Below are 15226 nucleotides of genomic sequence, written 5' to 3'. Positions count from 1 at the left end.
TACTCTCAAAATCTCTTTTTCCCTACTCTCTTCGTCTCATATTCATATTAATTAATTATTTTTCATTTTATCCATCATGCTAACAACATAATTTTACTAATTTAATTTTTAAAAAATTTCTTAAAAACTTTACATTACAACTACATATAAGCACTTTAAATAATTTAATTGCAAGAATAATATAGAAAAAAATTAATCAATCATCTGCCGTTGAGCTTGAGCTTCAACTTAGAACTTGATTTTTTTTAAAAAAAAAAATTAAGTTTGTGATTTGAAGGTTATTTCAAGTAAGGACTGTTCTATCTTATAAATTGTTCGTTGTTTAAAACATTACTCAGATACCACAGAGAAGAGGAGAAAACGAAATTGGAGCTCAATTAGGTTTACAAAAAAAGATGAATTTAGTGGAAACCCAGAATAGATGATGAAAATTATTCATTCCCTTTTTAAGTCTTCTCATTGTCTTCGCAAGGTAAAACCTTTAAAGAAAGATTATTTCTTTATCATTTTTTGTTTTGTTGTTGTGTTAGCAACTTTTTCTGTTCCCAAATATTTTTCTTTTCTAATTTGCAGGAAATTCGGAGTTTTCAATATGGGAAACCAATTAGATTGAAAAACTTTAGTTATACTAGTTGTGCAAGTATAAATTCGCTGGTTCTTGATGATTGTTCATATGAAGAAAATGAATATTATCCAACTAATGTTCATCAGCGGGTAGCGAAAGATAAAGGGTATTTCGATCATACTTACTATCTAAGCCTGCTAGATAGTTGTTTGAGTGAAGGTTTAATTGTAGATGCCAAGAAACTACATGGGAAGTTGTTGACATTGGGATTTGGTGATGACTATAGGATTGGTGCTAGGTTTCTTGATATTTATGTTGCTAGTGGAGATTTATCCAGTGCATTGCAAATATTTGATAATTTGCCAAGTGGGATTAGAAATGTGTCTTGCTGGAATATATTATTGTCTGTTTTTTCACGGATGAAAAGATATGACGCAGTTATCAATTTGTTTTCTCGAATGAGAAGAGAAGATGTTAATCCAGATGAGTGCACATTTTCTGAAGTTCTGCAAGCCTGTAGCGATAACAAGGCTGCATTTCGTATCAAGGGTGTTGAACAGATTCATGCTTTGATTACGCGCTATGGTCTTGGCTTGCAGCTCATAGTGTCTAACCGTTTGATTGATTTGTATTCTAAAAATGGATTTGTAGATTCTGCTATGCAAGTCTTTGAGGATATGGTGGTTAGGGATAGTTCGTCTTGGGTTGCCATGTTATCTGTTTTTTGTAAGAACAACCGAGAAGAAGATGCTATTCTCCTATATAAGGATATGCGTAAATTTGGAGTTATTCCGACTCCATATGTTTTCTCGAGTGTTATAAGTGCATCCACAAAGATAGAAGCATTTAATTTGGGGGAACAGCTCCATGCTAGTATCTACAAGTGGGGATTTTTATCTAATGTTTTTGTTAGTAATGCCCTTGTTACATTGTATTCTCGCTGTGGATACTTAACATTGGCAGAACAAGTATTTGTTGAAATGCCGAAGAAGGATGGAGTTACCTATAATTCCCTAATCTCTGGTCTCTCTTTGAAAGGATTCAGTGATAAGGCTCTACAGTTATTTGAGAAAATGCAGTTAAGTTCGTTAAAACCTGACTGTGTTACAATTGCAAGCCTATTGGGTGCTTGTGCATCGTTAGGAGCTCTTCAAAAGGGAAGACAACTGCATTCTTATGCAACAAAGGCAGGTCTATGCTCAGATAGCATTATTGAAGGTTCTTTACTTGACCTTTATGTTAAGTGCTCTGATATTGAAACAGCCCATAAATTTTTTCTCGGAAGCCAGATGGAAAACATTGTTCTTTGGAATGTGATGCTCGTGGGTTATGGGCAGATGGGTCATTTAGATGAATCATTCCAAATCTTTTCACAGATGCATTTTAAAGGGCTACAACCTAATCAATACACATACCCCAGTATCTTGAGAACTTGTACATCTGTTGGCGCTCTGTATCTTGGAGAACAAATACATAGCCAAGTACTAAAAACTGGCTTTTGGCAGAATGTTTATGTGTGTAGTGTGCTTATAGATATGTATGCCAAGCATGAAAAATTAGATGCAGCAGAGAAAATCTTTTGGCGTCTAAAGGAGGAAGATGTTGTATCTTGGACATCTATGATTGCTGGATATGCTCAGCATGACTTCTTTGTTGAAGCTCTAAAACTTTTTCGAAAAATGCAAGACCATGGTATTCGATCTGATAACATAGGATTTGCAAGTGCAATCAGTGCATGTGCCGGCATTCAAGCACTCGATCAAGGGAGACAAATCCATGCGCAGTCAGTGGTGTCAGGCTACTCATTGGATCATTCAATAGGCAATGCATTGATTTTTCTTTATGCTAGATGCGGCAGAATACAAGATGCACATGCAGCATTTGACAAAATTGATACAAAAGACATTATTTCGTGGAATGGCTTGGTATCAGGATTTGCCCAAAGTGGATTTTGTGAAGAAGCATTAAAAGTGTTTTCTAGATCGCATGGAGATGGAGTGGAAGCTAACATATTCACATATGGATCTGCTGTTAGTGCGGCCGCTAATACCACTAATATTAAACAAGGGAAACAGATTCATGCTAGAATAATAAAGACTGGTTATAATGCCGAAACAGAAGCTTCCAATGTCCTGATCACATTGTATGCAAAGTGTGGAAGCCTTGTGGATGCCAGGAAAGAGTTCCTTGAAATGCAAAATAAAAATGATGTGTCGTGGAATGCCATGATAACAGGCTATTCTCAACATGGATGTGGCAATGAAGCTATAGAACTGTTTGAGGAGATGAGACATCTTGGTGTGAAGCCGAACCATGTCACCTATTTGGGTGTTTTATCAGCGTGTAGCCATGTGGGTTTAGTTGATAAGGGACTTTGCTATTTCAATTCAATGAGTAAAGATTATGGTTTACTGCCAAAACTAGAACATTATGCATCTGTTGTGGACATTTTAGGACGAGCTGGCCATTTGCAGCGTGCAATGAAGTTTGTGGAGACTATGCCAATAGAACCTGATGCAATGGTTTGGAGGACCCTCCTAAGTGCTTGCATAGTTCACAAGAACATTGAAATAGGGGAAGAGACGGGTAACCACCTCTTAGAATTGGAGCCTCAAGACTCAGCAACTTATGTTTTACTATCAAACCTATATGCAGTTCTTGGAAGATGGGATTCTCGGAACCAGACAAGGCTACTAATGAAAGGTAGAGGTGTTAAGAAAGAGCCAGGTCGTAGCTGGATTGAAGTTAAAAATACTATCCATGCATTTTTTGTTGGAGATAGACTCCATCCACTAGCAAATCATATCTATGACTTTGTGGAGAAACTAAATAAACGGGTAGTTATGATTGGTTATGTTCAAGACAATAATAGTCTTTGGAATGATCTGGAATTGGGACAAAAAGATCCAACTGCTTATATTCACAGTGAAAAGTTAGCTATTGCATTTGGACTTCTAAGCTTGCCTGAAATGATTCCCATACGAGTGATGAAAAATCTTCGCGTCTGCAATGACTGCCACAATTGGATAAAGTGTGTGTCGAAGGTTGCAAATCGAGCCATTGTTGTACGGGATGCATACAGGTTTCATCATTTTGAAGATGGTGAATGTTCCTGCAATGATTTCTGGTAATTGGAACTATTGAAGTTTTGCAGTGTGGCAAAGAGGGTTTTAGGTACTAGAAGTTGAGACGAAATAGTAAACTTCCAGTTTTTGAGATTGATGCTCTGGATACCTTTATAATAGAGGTATTAACACTTTATCTTGATGATTATTTTGGTTTGCTTTGTTATAGCCTTGGTTCAAAAGTCAATTTATCTGCTGTCATTCAGGTCAACTTTAGTCCGAAATATTCATCTCTTTTCAATTATTAAAAGTACCCTATGATATATTTCAGTGCCCATATTTTCAGATCCAGCAAAGCTACTGATCTTAATTTCAATGATTAACCGTACCCTTTTTCCCTACAGGAGGAAGAATTACAATTAGGTGTTACTCTGATCTGTAAAAAATATAAAAAAGAATGTTGTGCTATCTTCTCGATAAACTCAGCAATACTCTACATTCCTTAGTTCTAAACGGTGAAGCATATGTACTGCTATATCTATGTTTGCATATACCAGACAATTAGAAGTTGAAACCTCTGGAATATGTAAACTTCCTTCTTTTGTAGTCAGTCAAAAGATGACTGGTTTGCTCAGACCGTCTGTAAACATATCCCCTAGTGATCAATAAGGTGATAAACTCAGCAATACTCTACATTCCTTAGTTTTAAACTGTGAAGCATATGTACTGCTATATCTATGTTTGCATATACCAGACAATTAGAAGTTGAAACCTCTGGAATATGTAAACTTCCTTCTTTTGCAGTCAGTCAAAAGATGACTGGTTTGCTCAGACCATCTGTAAAAATATCCCCTAGTGATCAATAAGGTTGTATGCACTTCTTGTTCTTGGTCTAGTGGTAAGAGAGCAGTACGTAATGTGTGGATTAGGTGCACATAATGGGTTTGAATCCACGGCAGACAAAAGCCTAGTATTTAAGTGTAGAAGAGTAGAGGGGCTGGTCCATTGTCCACCGAACACCAAAGTTTGAACTGTACTCCACGGCCCCCGGGTATTTCTCAGTTATATAAAAGAGGTCTCAAGTAGGTTTCAAGGTAGCCAAAATAACCATCATTTTGTCTCTCTCTTCAGTTTGCGGCAACCTCGCTCTCTTCTAGCCCCTCTTTCTTTTAGTGCCACTCTGGCTTGAAACTCTTCTGAGAATATATATATTGACATATTTATTTAGCACACATTAACATGTTTACAAGGTTGGTGCTTTCAACTGCCCAAACAACTGGACCAAAAACTGTTTCATGCGTCCTCTCTGATGATAGCTGTTGGTAATGTTCTTCACTCTTAGTTCATGCCCTTCTCTTTCAAGTTGTAATTGTCTATATGTAGCTAAGTAATTGTGTCATGCAAGTACTTTGTTCAGATTTTCTTCAGTCAATGTCATAGTAATCAAATTTGCAGAGCATCCAGATACAAATGAAAAATCAAAGGATCAGAAGAATAAGCTGAGGTGAAGTTCAAAATTATGAGCCTCAAGGTGAAAGGACCAATGGATTATGTATCTGAACTGGTTAGTATATTATGTTACCATTGTTTGGTACCTATACAGTGTTTTTTTTTAATGGTGGTGGTGTCTGGGCCAGCGCGCTTACACGCCCCTAGATTATGCTACCTCCCACCAACACATGTATCAAGTAACTCTACCCTCCAAGAGAAGAAATCACCTGGTGTTTTCTTTTTGCTTCTGCTAGGAGATACCAATGTATTTTTCAATTATATGGTAAACAACATAAGTTTGGGGGAAAATCTGCTCAACATCACTCAGTCCTTGCACTGTTCTACATGGTTTGATGGACAAAAGGATCAAGTAGCTATAGAGAAAATACTGTCGGCTATCTTTCTCGATAGGGAAAATCCCAACCCAGTAAAGCAGATATTATCATAATATATAACAAGCATCCAAATTATGGTGCCATCTTTTCATTAGCTTGTAGCTTACCAATATGGAAGTGCATCCTTGATATAAGGACTGTAGGGTGAGAAATAAGGTTGACAAAACGCTATTTGAAGTCATTATCCATGTTTTTTGTGAAGGATTTGGAAAAACTGAAACTCCAGTCACCGGAGGCAGATGCTGCAGTTGAGGCTTGCAAGAAAAATGTGGAAGATGTAGGTTAAAGATTAATGGTGAAGGACGCGTCAGATATGGATGGGTGAGCTACGATTTTAAGATACAAAACTAACCTTGTAAGTTGTTTTTGTCCCAACTCATGTTTCACAATTCTGTTTTGTCCTACATATGCTTTGTAGAAGGTAAAGAGAGAGAAATACATAGATAGGGTTGCAAAGAGGTAGATTCAAGAAATGTAAGCTTAGGCTGGAAAAAGATTACCACTCTTGTTGATCTGGGTAGTTGGTCGGTACGAGAGATGTGGTATTTGTTTATACAAATTAGTGTAACATTCTCAACGTTACTTGGCATAGCTACAAAGCTGTATAGAAATGTGATTTCTTCAAGGAAGGGGAGGTTTTCAGTTTTGTAAGACCTTGAAATTCAAATCTATGCCTTTTAGCAAGTTTCCATATCCAAAATAACTTTCAAATCTCACAACTCATTGTTATCAACTGCTGGACAAAATACAATATGAAGTCAGTAAGTGTTATCATTAGGTTTTTGATCGGTATCTATCTTAAGGAAGACAACATTGTATATGCTTCCCCTCCGAGTAATGGCTACGATAATATTTTTGGCACCTCCTACTTTACCCAATAAAAATTGTATGATCGAATGTCATGTTTCGTATGATTGATCACAGAAAAAATAAACATTGATGTAGAGTTGAGATTAATCTTGAAACAAAAAAAAAAAAACTTACATTTTGATTGAATTAATAACATCTTGATTTCAATATTAATCGTATAAAACAGAAATAATCCCTTACTATTCTGAAGTGGTAATTCTACATAATCTCCAAAATGGAAAAGAAAAATACACTCATAAAAAAGTTTTAAGGTATTCTTTTGTGACCTCAAATTTCGATTTATCTTGCCCAACGTGCCCCAAAAAAGCTTGACTTATATTTGCTCGTCTTCTGTAATTTTTTGATGTTGGGATCGTGGTACAAGTTACACTCGTGGGATTAATCGCCCTTTCGCCGAAACCAAACAATTGCATTTATTTATCCATAGAGAGGAGGGAAGGGAATATATATGAAGCTTTGACGTGAAGAGAAAGATGTAAATTGTCGTTATTTTTGAGACTTTTGTACTTACTAAAAGGCATATGTATTTGTGATTTAAATCCTAATCCTAAGACAAGTGGGATTTCCTACCTCAAGGGGGAAATCAAGTTGCCAAATTCACTGTTTTCCAACGTTGGTTTTGATTACGAATCTACGTGTATGTGCTTTTCTTTCGTCCAATTAGAAAACGCTGGAAGATTATAATCAAATTTAAAAATAACATGGCTAAAAGGTTAATGATGAATATATGGAGAATTGAGTCAGCTCGACAAGTTTCAACATGGAACGGCGAAATTTCGCGTTTAGTATTAGCTGGAACTTTAAAGACTTGTTCAGGTTCTTCACTGAAAACGGAAAAGAGAAAATTCTTCACTTCATCATAGTACTCTATGAAGGAACGAATGTATCTGTATGATTATAGATTTTGACTGCAGTACAGATGAAAAGAGAAAAATCTTACTTCAACCGAGGACATTGTGAAGGAAAAAAAAAAGAACAAAGATTTATAAGCTATACATTCTAACTGCATTAAACATGAATCATTTTCCACAGCATTTCACTAATGAAGATTGAAGGATAGTATCTGTCCATAGAGACCGAAAGAAGAAAGATATAAGTATTGATAAGAAACAACAGAGAAAGACTAATGACGGCCAGGACGAAGACAGTTGATATGTATGTGTTGTGATTCGTCAAAAGAATGCAAGTGCCATTAAACAATTGATGAATTGGCAGAAATCTTCAGTAGTAATCTCACTACTGATTTTGTCACAATAATGCCAAAAAGCCTGTCAAGGAACTGATGAATGTGAAGAGATCATTCTGATAATCTTGCTATGTAAGCTCCCATTGGTCACAAGAACACCGCCTGAGGGAAAGATGAGTCTCCGCTCAGTTTGATCTGCTGCAAAATCAAGTGAACTTCCTTCCCAATCAGTCACCTGACAAGTAAGGCGCACAGTAAATAGCCACGAAAGTGAGCAATCTAGTCTTGCTTGTCTTTTATGAATGAATCATCCACATTCAATTAGTATCGCACATAAGTTGAAGGACAAAGTCATAACCAGGAGTAGAATCAAAGAAAAAGATCAAAGCTTCTTAAAAGTTGGGCCTCTGCTTTGGGTCCAAGTGGACAATGTCTTATGCATAACAACTATGCAGATATAACACAAGAAGAAAGAAAATCGATGCCAGTGAATACTGCGAGTAGTGGAAAAAAGATCTTTTGCTTCAATGCATTTGCTTAGTGTCAGCCGTCAGGGAATATAAATGCCTGGATATGAAGTTGTGAACAACCTTACAGTAAGCAGATAAGTGGAAAACAGTACGTGGTGTAATGTAGAATAATACACTCTCCCCTTTGTTGTCATCTCTTGCAGTCTCCCAGATCTTTCAAATCAAATATGGGTTGATTATTTCAGATTGTTTCTTAACCAAACGAGAAAGTTAAAAAATTAAAGTAACTAGAAATAAAGCTATAAAACAAGCATCTCTTGTCACTTTGTCATTCTTCATAAGTAAATAAAGGTTGTGTTTTCTAACGATGGAATTTTAAGTTCCATGAATCACTATTTAGGAACCTCAATTCTTCAGATTATATAATTTTCAAGGCAAGCCAATCAAAGCATGAATCACTCATGCAAGAGAGTCAACCACCCGAATCTGACCAGTTCAAATTTTATAAAAGTTTTCCTTTAAACAGTTACGATAAGCCTTCAAAATACTATATCCAGACTAAAAATGAAAAGGAAAAGATAAAAGCTATATCTTCAAATCTGCAATACCAGAAGGTGTTCTTTACATGACTAATTCTATTTAACGGAAAAAAACGAAAAGGGTGTTGATTACATGCAATATAGTTGACGACTATTTGTTCAATTAAATGATATAAGCAGCACCATCTTCTCTAGAACTGGCTGTAAGATGGCAACTGTTGGCGCACAAGTAGAGATAAAGAAGGTATGCCAAAAAGAAACCAATAGAGAAATGATTACCTTCCCTCCAGCTTCATGGACACATATGATTCCAACAGCGTGGTCCCAGACCTACATTCAACGGATATGGGCATCATACTGCTCTACTAATTTTACAATTTCTCAAGAATATAATTTCACCTTGATAATAGATGTCGCGTTCTTCCCCTGAATGTAAACGGATGCTCTACCAGAAGCCACCATCAGATATTTGCACAAACTGCAAATTTAAAAACAAAAATTAATAAAACAAATGCGCAAAACCATCATGAAAATTGAAGTAGTACTTTGACTGCAGCCCTCAAAAGAGGAAGAAAGACAATGCAAAAGCAATGACAGCTCAGCTGTTCAGGCAAAAAGGGAAATGGATTTTATAATCACTTGAAGAATGGTTCTGAGGGCACTCTGTTTTTTAGAGTATTAAAATAGAACATTCAATCTCTTTTGGATGTGAATAATGAGCCTCTTCTCCATATAAGTTGACAATTGTTACCGAGTGCCAGTCCAAAGTCCAACTTGGACGCCAAAGTTTATTATAGAGCTAATTTCATTTGGAGAAGAGGTTTGTGATGTTAAAATGACTAATCAATTTCTAAACATATAGGGAAAAATGACAAATATTCTAGTAGAATTCTAAACATATATGGGAGAATAGTGTGGGATTAGTATATGTTCAATCTAGTGAAGAACCGCAGCTTGTATGTTTTCTGGTCTAACAACAGCACATGCTAGATTTGTTCGAGTCAAATAAAAAGGGGAAAATGAAGACAAAAGAAGAGCTTATGCAACAGGCAAACAGTTTTAATTTTTTAAGGTACAGATTGTCATTCCAATAATGCACAAAGTCTGCAGAAAAGTTTTATGTTGCTGAATCGCATATCATCAAGAAGCAATGAATATACTTTCTCAGTAACTACATGACCTACAGTTTACAGAATATGTATCTATGAGGACTGTTCAACTCAAGAAAAACAGGCACCAAAAAATTTACCAGCCTATACCTACAGTAAGAAAAGAGTTATTGGACATCATATTGAAGGCATTACTAGAACAACTGCAATAACTTAGAAGAAAAATCAAGCTCGCATTCCTAGAACAACTGGAACAACATAAAAGATAAAGCAAGCTAATACTTTCTGAAACAAATGAAATCCTGAATCATTGAAATAAAAAGACCATAGGAAAAGATCAGGCTGTGAGCTTGAATGCAATACTTCACCCACATGTTTTCTTTCTATCTTGGTGGACTGAGAAACACTTAATCAACACTTTGTACAATGCACAACTAAATAAGGTAGTCCTAAGTGCATTTTGATGTCTAAGATCCATGATAGTGCAATACTGCTCAACATTTTCTCTTTCTCAGAAAGTAAACTTAAATTCCATATAAAGCACAAATATCATTTCAACGAGATGCTTAAAGTTAAAGAAAATTTGCCATGATTGACTTTTTTTTATCAGGTAAATTGAGATGACATTAATCCAGCATCCAGCAGATGTTGAAATGTACAAGCAAAGGGCTGCAGTAGTTGACTTATTTATGTTCCTTCTAAGGAAGAATTTTTTTTAATTTCTATTTAAAAAAAAAAATTAAAAAGTCCTAGTGCCGTGGATTTATAGTTCACTTGAGGCAATGATTCTAATTAAAAATGCTCTTGAATGATAAAATTCAAACTAAAGATGCTGTTGATTGATAAATCACCGCTAACATTTCCCAGCCCAACCTTTATCGAGGTCCAATTTGCAAAGGAAATCATTGTGTCCCGTTTATTTTTAATTTCATCATCAACCCCTCTGTATTGAAATTCATCAACCAAATTGGAGCCCTATAGGGGTAAAACTTCACGAATGCGAACAGCAGGAAAAAAGATTTCACATCACAAATCTAAGCATCCTTTCTTTATCTAGGTTCACATATGTTAAGAACATGAAAATTTGTCTTTGAGAAGAATGATTCACCTTCCACAGCATGCAGACAGAAGAAGTATGTTCCCTTCTCCTGTGTTCTCAGAGTCTGTTTTTGCATCAAATAAACCCGACAAGGGTAAAGATTTCCATGTTTGACTTTCAGGAATAGTAAAGCGTGCCCCCTGCACTATTTGGCAGCTGTCAACAGAGCATCTGGTCCAAGTCTGAGGTGACTCAATGGTTAGTATGTCTGACAACCTCTTTGTCCATGTTCCACAACCCACATGAGAAACCATGATGATCCCTGCTCTGGAACTTCTATTTTCTTGGACCCCAGTGATAGAATTTTCAGAACAGTCTTCGTGCCAATTGGGGCAGCCCATGACTCCTAAGACAATCTTTCCTTCAACTACAAGTGCCAAACCAACCTGAAAAGATACAATATTCTTGGCCAAATAAGCATGGAAAAGGTGAAAAGACACAACTCTAATCCAGGCAGCAAAAGCCTCCTATAGAACCAAGTAATAATACCTGAACTTACTGTAATAATGTATATGATGTCATCATTTTAGTTATCAAGGCACTCTTATTAGCAGAAACGTAAATTACTCAATGATAAGTAAAAGACTCTGCAGTATTGAGGCAAAATAGAAAGAACCATAGAGGTTTAGGACAGATGAGTTTAACTTTGCCACCACTGAGGCCTTTGATTTAACAGCATCACAATCTTCAGAATAATTCCCTGCCTAAGGTTTTTCTTTCAATATATATAATTCACATATGCATAATGTAATTTTCTGAAAGGGTATTCAATTGATCACTTTTTGCTCGATATGGCACTGCCATTGAGCCCCTATATTCCCAGTTACCAGTGGGAACTAACTGGCACAATGGACAGATGAAGAGAGTCAGTTGGACATAACCCCTCAAACTAATTACCCTCTACCTTGGCCAGTTCCCTGGAAAACAACCTCAAAATGTTAAATAGCTTTTTCTTTTCCAGTTCCTCTCCTTCATGCTTTTTCCTTCAAGTATTTGGAAAATTAAAAAAGAAAGAAACAAAAACATAAAAGACTAATTACAATAAACAGAAAGGAAAAAGAATTAAGAAGCATACCACATAGAGAGCCTCACTACCTTTAACAAACCCTCGTGTACCATCAATAGGATCCAGTATCTGTATGAAGTTGGGAATTTATGAGTGAAGTCCAAATAACTGTGCAAGTATAAACTGTAAACATGCCTTTTTGTCAGATGTTCAGGGAATGGATGATAAAAGTTGATTTATTTTAATCACATAAAAAATCATTCAGAGGATAGACAGACAAGAAAGTATTTCCTGGCGTCATAGTGATAGAAGTGTGGAGAGCCTTAAAAAGATTAGCCTTGATCTGGTAAAATTTTATGTACAAAGGAAGACATATTTTCAACAAAAAAGAAGGTTTCCATATATTGTGCCATCCATCCAACCCCCCGCCCAACACGACCTGTTCGAGAACCTCTTGAGATGTTTTTCAGGAGATATTAATGACACAATTCTAAATTAGCAAAAATTCTAGAAAGAGAATCAAATTTTGAAATTCTCCAGATCGAGGAAATTTTAATATTCAACATAAAATTGCACAAATGATCATCATCTAGACAAATGTGTTTTTGATAAAAATGTGAAAGAGCAAACCCAAAATGAATTAAGGAATTCGAGTTCCCTTCAGGAACTTTCCTTTAGTTTAAAGCCTTTCGAAGACTTTAATCTCTTATCACATGAACTTAGCAAATATCTTCGGAAGCAGCATCAAACTCACCCAGTAAGTGGCTGGCTCAGGCGCAAATACATAAGCATCCTTTCCCCCTCTGTCAATTGCTTTCAAAATATTATCTTCTGTTACTTCATCTCCTAAAGTTGCCTTATTCTTTACAACATCAACCACTGAGCCAACCAGATTATTTGAACGCAAGAATGCAGAGTCCTCTTCAGCCACCAAAGGGATAGAGGGAAAAAGTCTGTTCATCTCTATCAGAATAGGGATGTAATCCAGACACGTAACAATATCATCTTAGCTCCAAGAAAAAACTTGATTAGGCAATTTGTCTTTTTTCCAAGAAAACAAAGAAGAAGAATAAGGGAACCAAAGGTAAACACAAAAATAATATCCATAATTTTCAGTATTGTCAAAAACTACATTCATGATTTCATCATACTCCAAAAATTATACTCATAACTTAATCACTATTACTTCCATGACTATCCCTTTCTTTTTCTTTTGAGTGATGGAGAAGTACTAGATAGCTGAAACTGCAGTTAGTAAATGAAAAAGAACATATAATTTACCCAAACTAACTAAAGCCTGCACTCCAAAATCTGCAATAGTGACTGGGGTCTGGTCATTTTTCTCAAGAATCCTACCATCACTTGAAAACAACGACTTCTTCACCTAGAAATCGTAAAGAAATCACCAGTCTTAGTGGATACAATGGTTGTAGATCTTGAAAAACGGACCACTGAAAATAAACAAAAAGATGGTTATTGGAGAACTGCTCATATTTCAATTCCACCATTTCACTTATTAGAAGTATAGAAGTAAAGTTAGCACACCTGAACTATGAAACTACTTGGTATCACAGAAGTTATAACTTTAGCAATGTGCATTGGCTATGAAACTAATTATATGACAGGAAAACCTGCATTTTGAATAGCAGAAAGAAGTAAGCAATGCCTTTTTGAATCCACATTCTAACCAATTTCTAGAACTGTAGTCCAAAATTCATCATATTTTTCAATTAAACTCAAAGAACTTTCTCTCCAAGACCTTGGAACGAAAAAGTAGCTTTGAAATTCAAAATAGTTTCTGGTTGATTAGCTCCAACGTAGTTGCCAAATACATCTAACAGAAAAATGAGAATTTCCAGTCCCGATTCTATATTTGGTACCTTCCAAAACGTTTGATACAAATCCATTTCCATACAACTTTGAGAGAATCATCTTTGCATTACTTTAATATTCTCTTCCACTATCGCTACTACAATGAATAAGTCAAATTTAATTCTGAAATTTGTGTCTAACATCCTTCTCTATCACTAATCTACTTCAAGTTAACTTTGTTAATAATTTTGTCTCTACTCAAAAATACTGTCATATAAAAAGGAAGTGAAGGAGTAATTAGCTAATAATTAATCACAATGGTTGGAGAAATTACATCAACGCAGAGACGACAAGCTCGCTCGACAACATCAACAGCAGCTTCGAGCTCGCTATAATACTTGGTTTTTTGCTCCAGGAACGGAAGGCTCAAACTCGACCTGGAAGGAGAAAAAGCACATTCATAGCGATTCGGACACAAATTCCAGCGTATCAATCAATTTGTGTCTCAGTACCAAACTAACTGAGGCCGACTATATGAATTCATTAAATTTTGAGAAAAAAATACGCAGAGAGGAGTCAGCTGTGGGAGACCTAACGGCGACGAAACGCCGGCGAAATGGTGTACGGAAGAGATGCTGAGGATGAGCTGCAGGGAGGCGGGAGGCGGAGTAACGGAGAAGATCCATAAAGGCTATGAATTTGGAGTCAAGTCAGGTAGTTGTTAGTTGTTACTCCTGTAAGGTACCAGTTAAATTTGTTTGCTCGAAGGGTAAGCTTCGAATGGTGGAAGGTTTTGGGAAAACTTGAAAAAAATTGGAAATTAATGTTTGATTATGTAATTTATCATTATTTTATAAATATATCCGGTAAATATCTCAAATTTTTAAGTCCTAGAAAAAAATTATGGTTTGGCCCAAGTTTCCAAATATTCATGTCAAGTTATTTTTTGGTGAAGTTTCACCATAAGTTCGGTTACAAATTTTCTCAGATTTGGTAAAGTTTTAAAAAATATTATTTTGTACTTGTAAGTTCTAAAAGTTATTTAAAATACCCATAAATTTATGTTATCATTTTATAATAAACATGTTTCATTAAAAAAATTATAACATAATTGATAATAATTAACAACAATAAAATAACAAGGGAAATTTTCGCATATAGTCACTCAAAAATACTTTATTTATGTTCCATAACTATAATTTGTTAATTACAATTCGTAACTATAATCATAGCAACGTTTGTATAATTCGCTATACAATTTGCGGTTTTATATAATGTTTGTATATTTCACTATACAATTCATGCACAACGTTTGTATAATTTGCTATACAATTTGTTGTGTTTGTATATTTCGCTATACAATTCGATTTGCGTACAGCGTTTGTATAAATCGCGTGAATTATATAAAACTCAACTGTATAATCGCTCTAATTATACAAAATTCAAACTGTAATTACAGTCAGATGTTTGTCGCGAGTCATAATTAATTCAAACTATAGTTATGTTAGTTAATTAACTAGTATGTGTTTGTTTATCCGCGTAATTTCTCCAAATAACAATATGAGAAAGAGTAATATATTAATTGAATTAAAAACAAATTGTTGTTGTTTCTCAATCTT

At 35.4% G+C, this 15226-nt stretch overlaps 2 protein-coding genes across 7 annotated transcripts; one reads left to right on the top strand and one right to left on the bottom strand.

Moving 5' to 3' along the window:
• Nucleotides 1-312: 312 nt before the first annotated feature.
• LOC129872335 (pentatricopeptide repeat-containing protein At4g13650) lies at nt 313-6169 on the top strand. 5 transcript variants are annotated; one of them, XM_055947293.1, is made up of 6 exons: nt 313-472; nt 574-3812; nt 4881-4952; nt 5086-5194; nt 5376-5548; nt 5719-6169. In XM_055947293.1, the coding sequence occupies exons 1-2, from the start codon at nt 422-424 to the stop codon at nt 3694-3696; spliced, it is 3174 nt and encodes a 1057-aa protein (XP_055803268.1). In that variant the 5' UTR covers nt 313-421; the 3' UTR covers nt 3697-3812; nt 4881-4952; nt 5086-5194; nt 5376-5548; nt 5719-6169. The 5 variants fall into 5 exon arrangements, with proteins under 5 accessions (XP_055803268.1, XP_055803269.1, XP_055803266.1 ...); XM_055947294.1 differs by lacking the exon at nt 4881-4952 and having other exon boundaries at nt 5095-5194; XM_055947291.1 differs by lacking the exon at nt 4881-4952.
• A 1225-nt stretch (nt 6170-7394) lies between these two features.
• On the bottom strand, nt 7395-14420 carry LOC129872338 (putative PAP-specific phosphatase, mitochondrial). 2 transcript variants are annotated; one of them, XM_055947301.1, is made up of 9 exons: nt 14199-14420; nt 13942-14044; nt 13077-13179; nt 12550-12800; nt 11865-11924; nt 10799-11175; nt 8981-9059; nt 8861-8911; nt 7395-7807 (listed from the first exon to the last, which is right to left on the bottom strand). In XM_055947301.1, the coding sequence occupies exons 1-9, from the start codon at nt 14291-14293 to the stop codon at nt 7658-7660; spliced, it is 1269 nt and encodes a 422-aa protein (XP_055803276.1). In that variant the 5' UTR covers nt 14294-14420; the 3' UTR covers nt 7395-7657. The 2 variants fall into 2 exon arrangements, with proteins under 2 accessions (XP_055803276.1, XP_055803277.1); XM_055947302.1 differs by having other exon boundaries at nt 12550-12758.
• Between the last annotated feature and the right edge of the window lie 806 nt (nt 14421-15226).

The sequence above is a fragment of the Solanum dulcamara genome, chromosome 11, assembly GCF_947179165.1.
Source record: "Solanum dulcamara chromosome 11, daSolDulc1.2, whole genome shotgun sequence".
Classification (NCBI taxonomy): Eukaryota; Viridiplantae; Streptophyta; class Magnoliopsida; order Solanales; family Solanaceae; genus Solanum; species Solanum dulcamara.
This window is presented reverse-complemented; position numbering and strand designations above follow the sequence as displayed.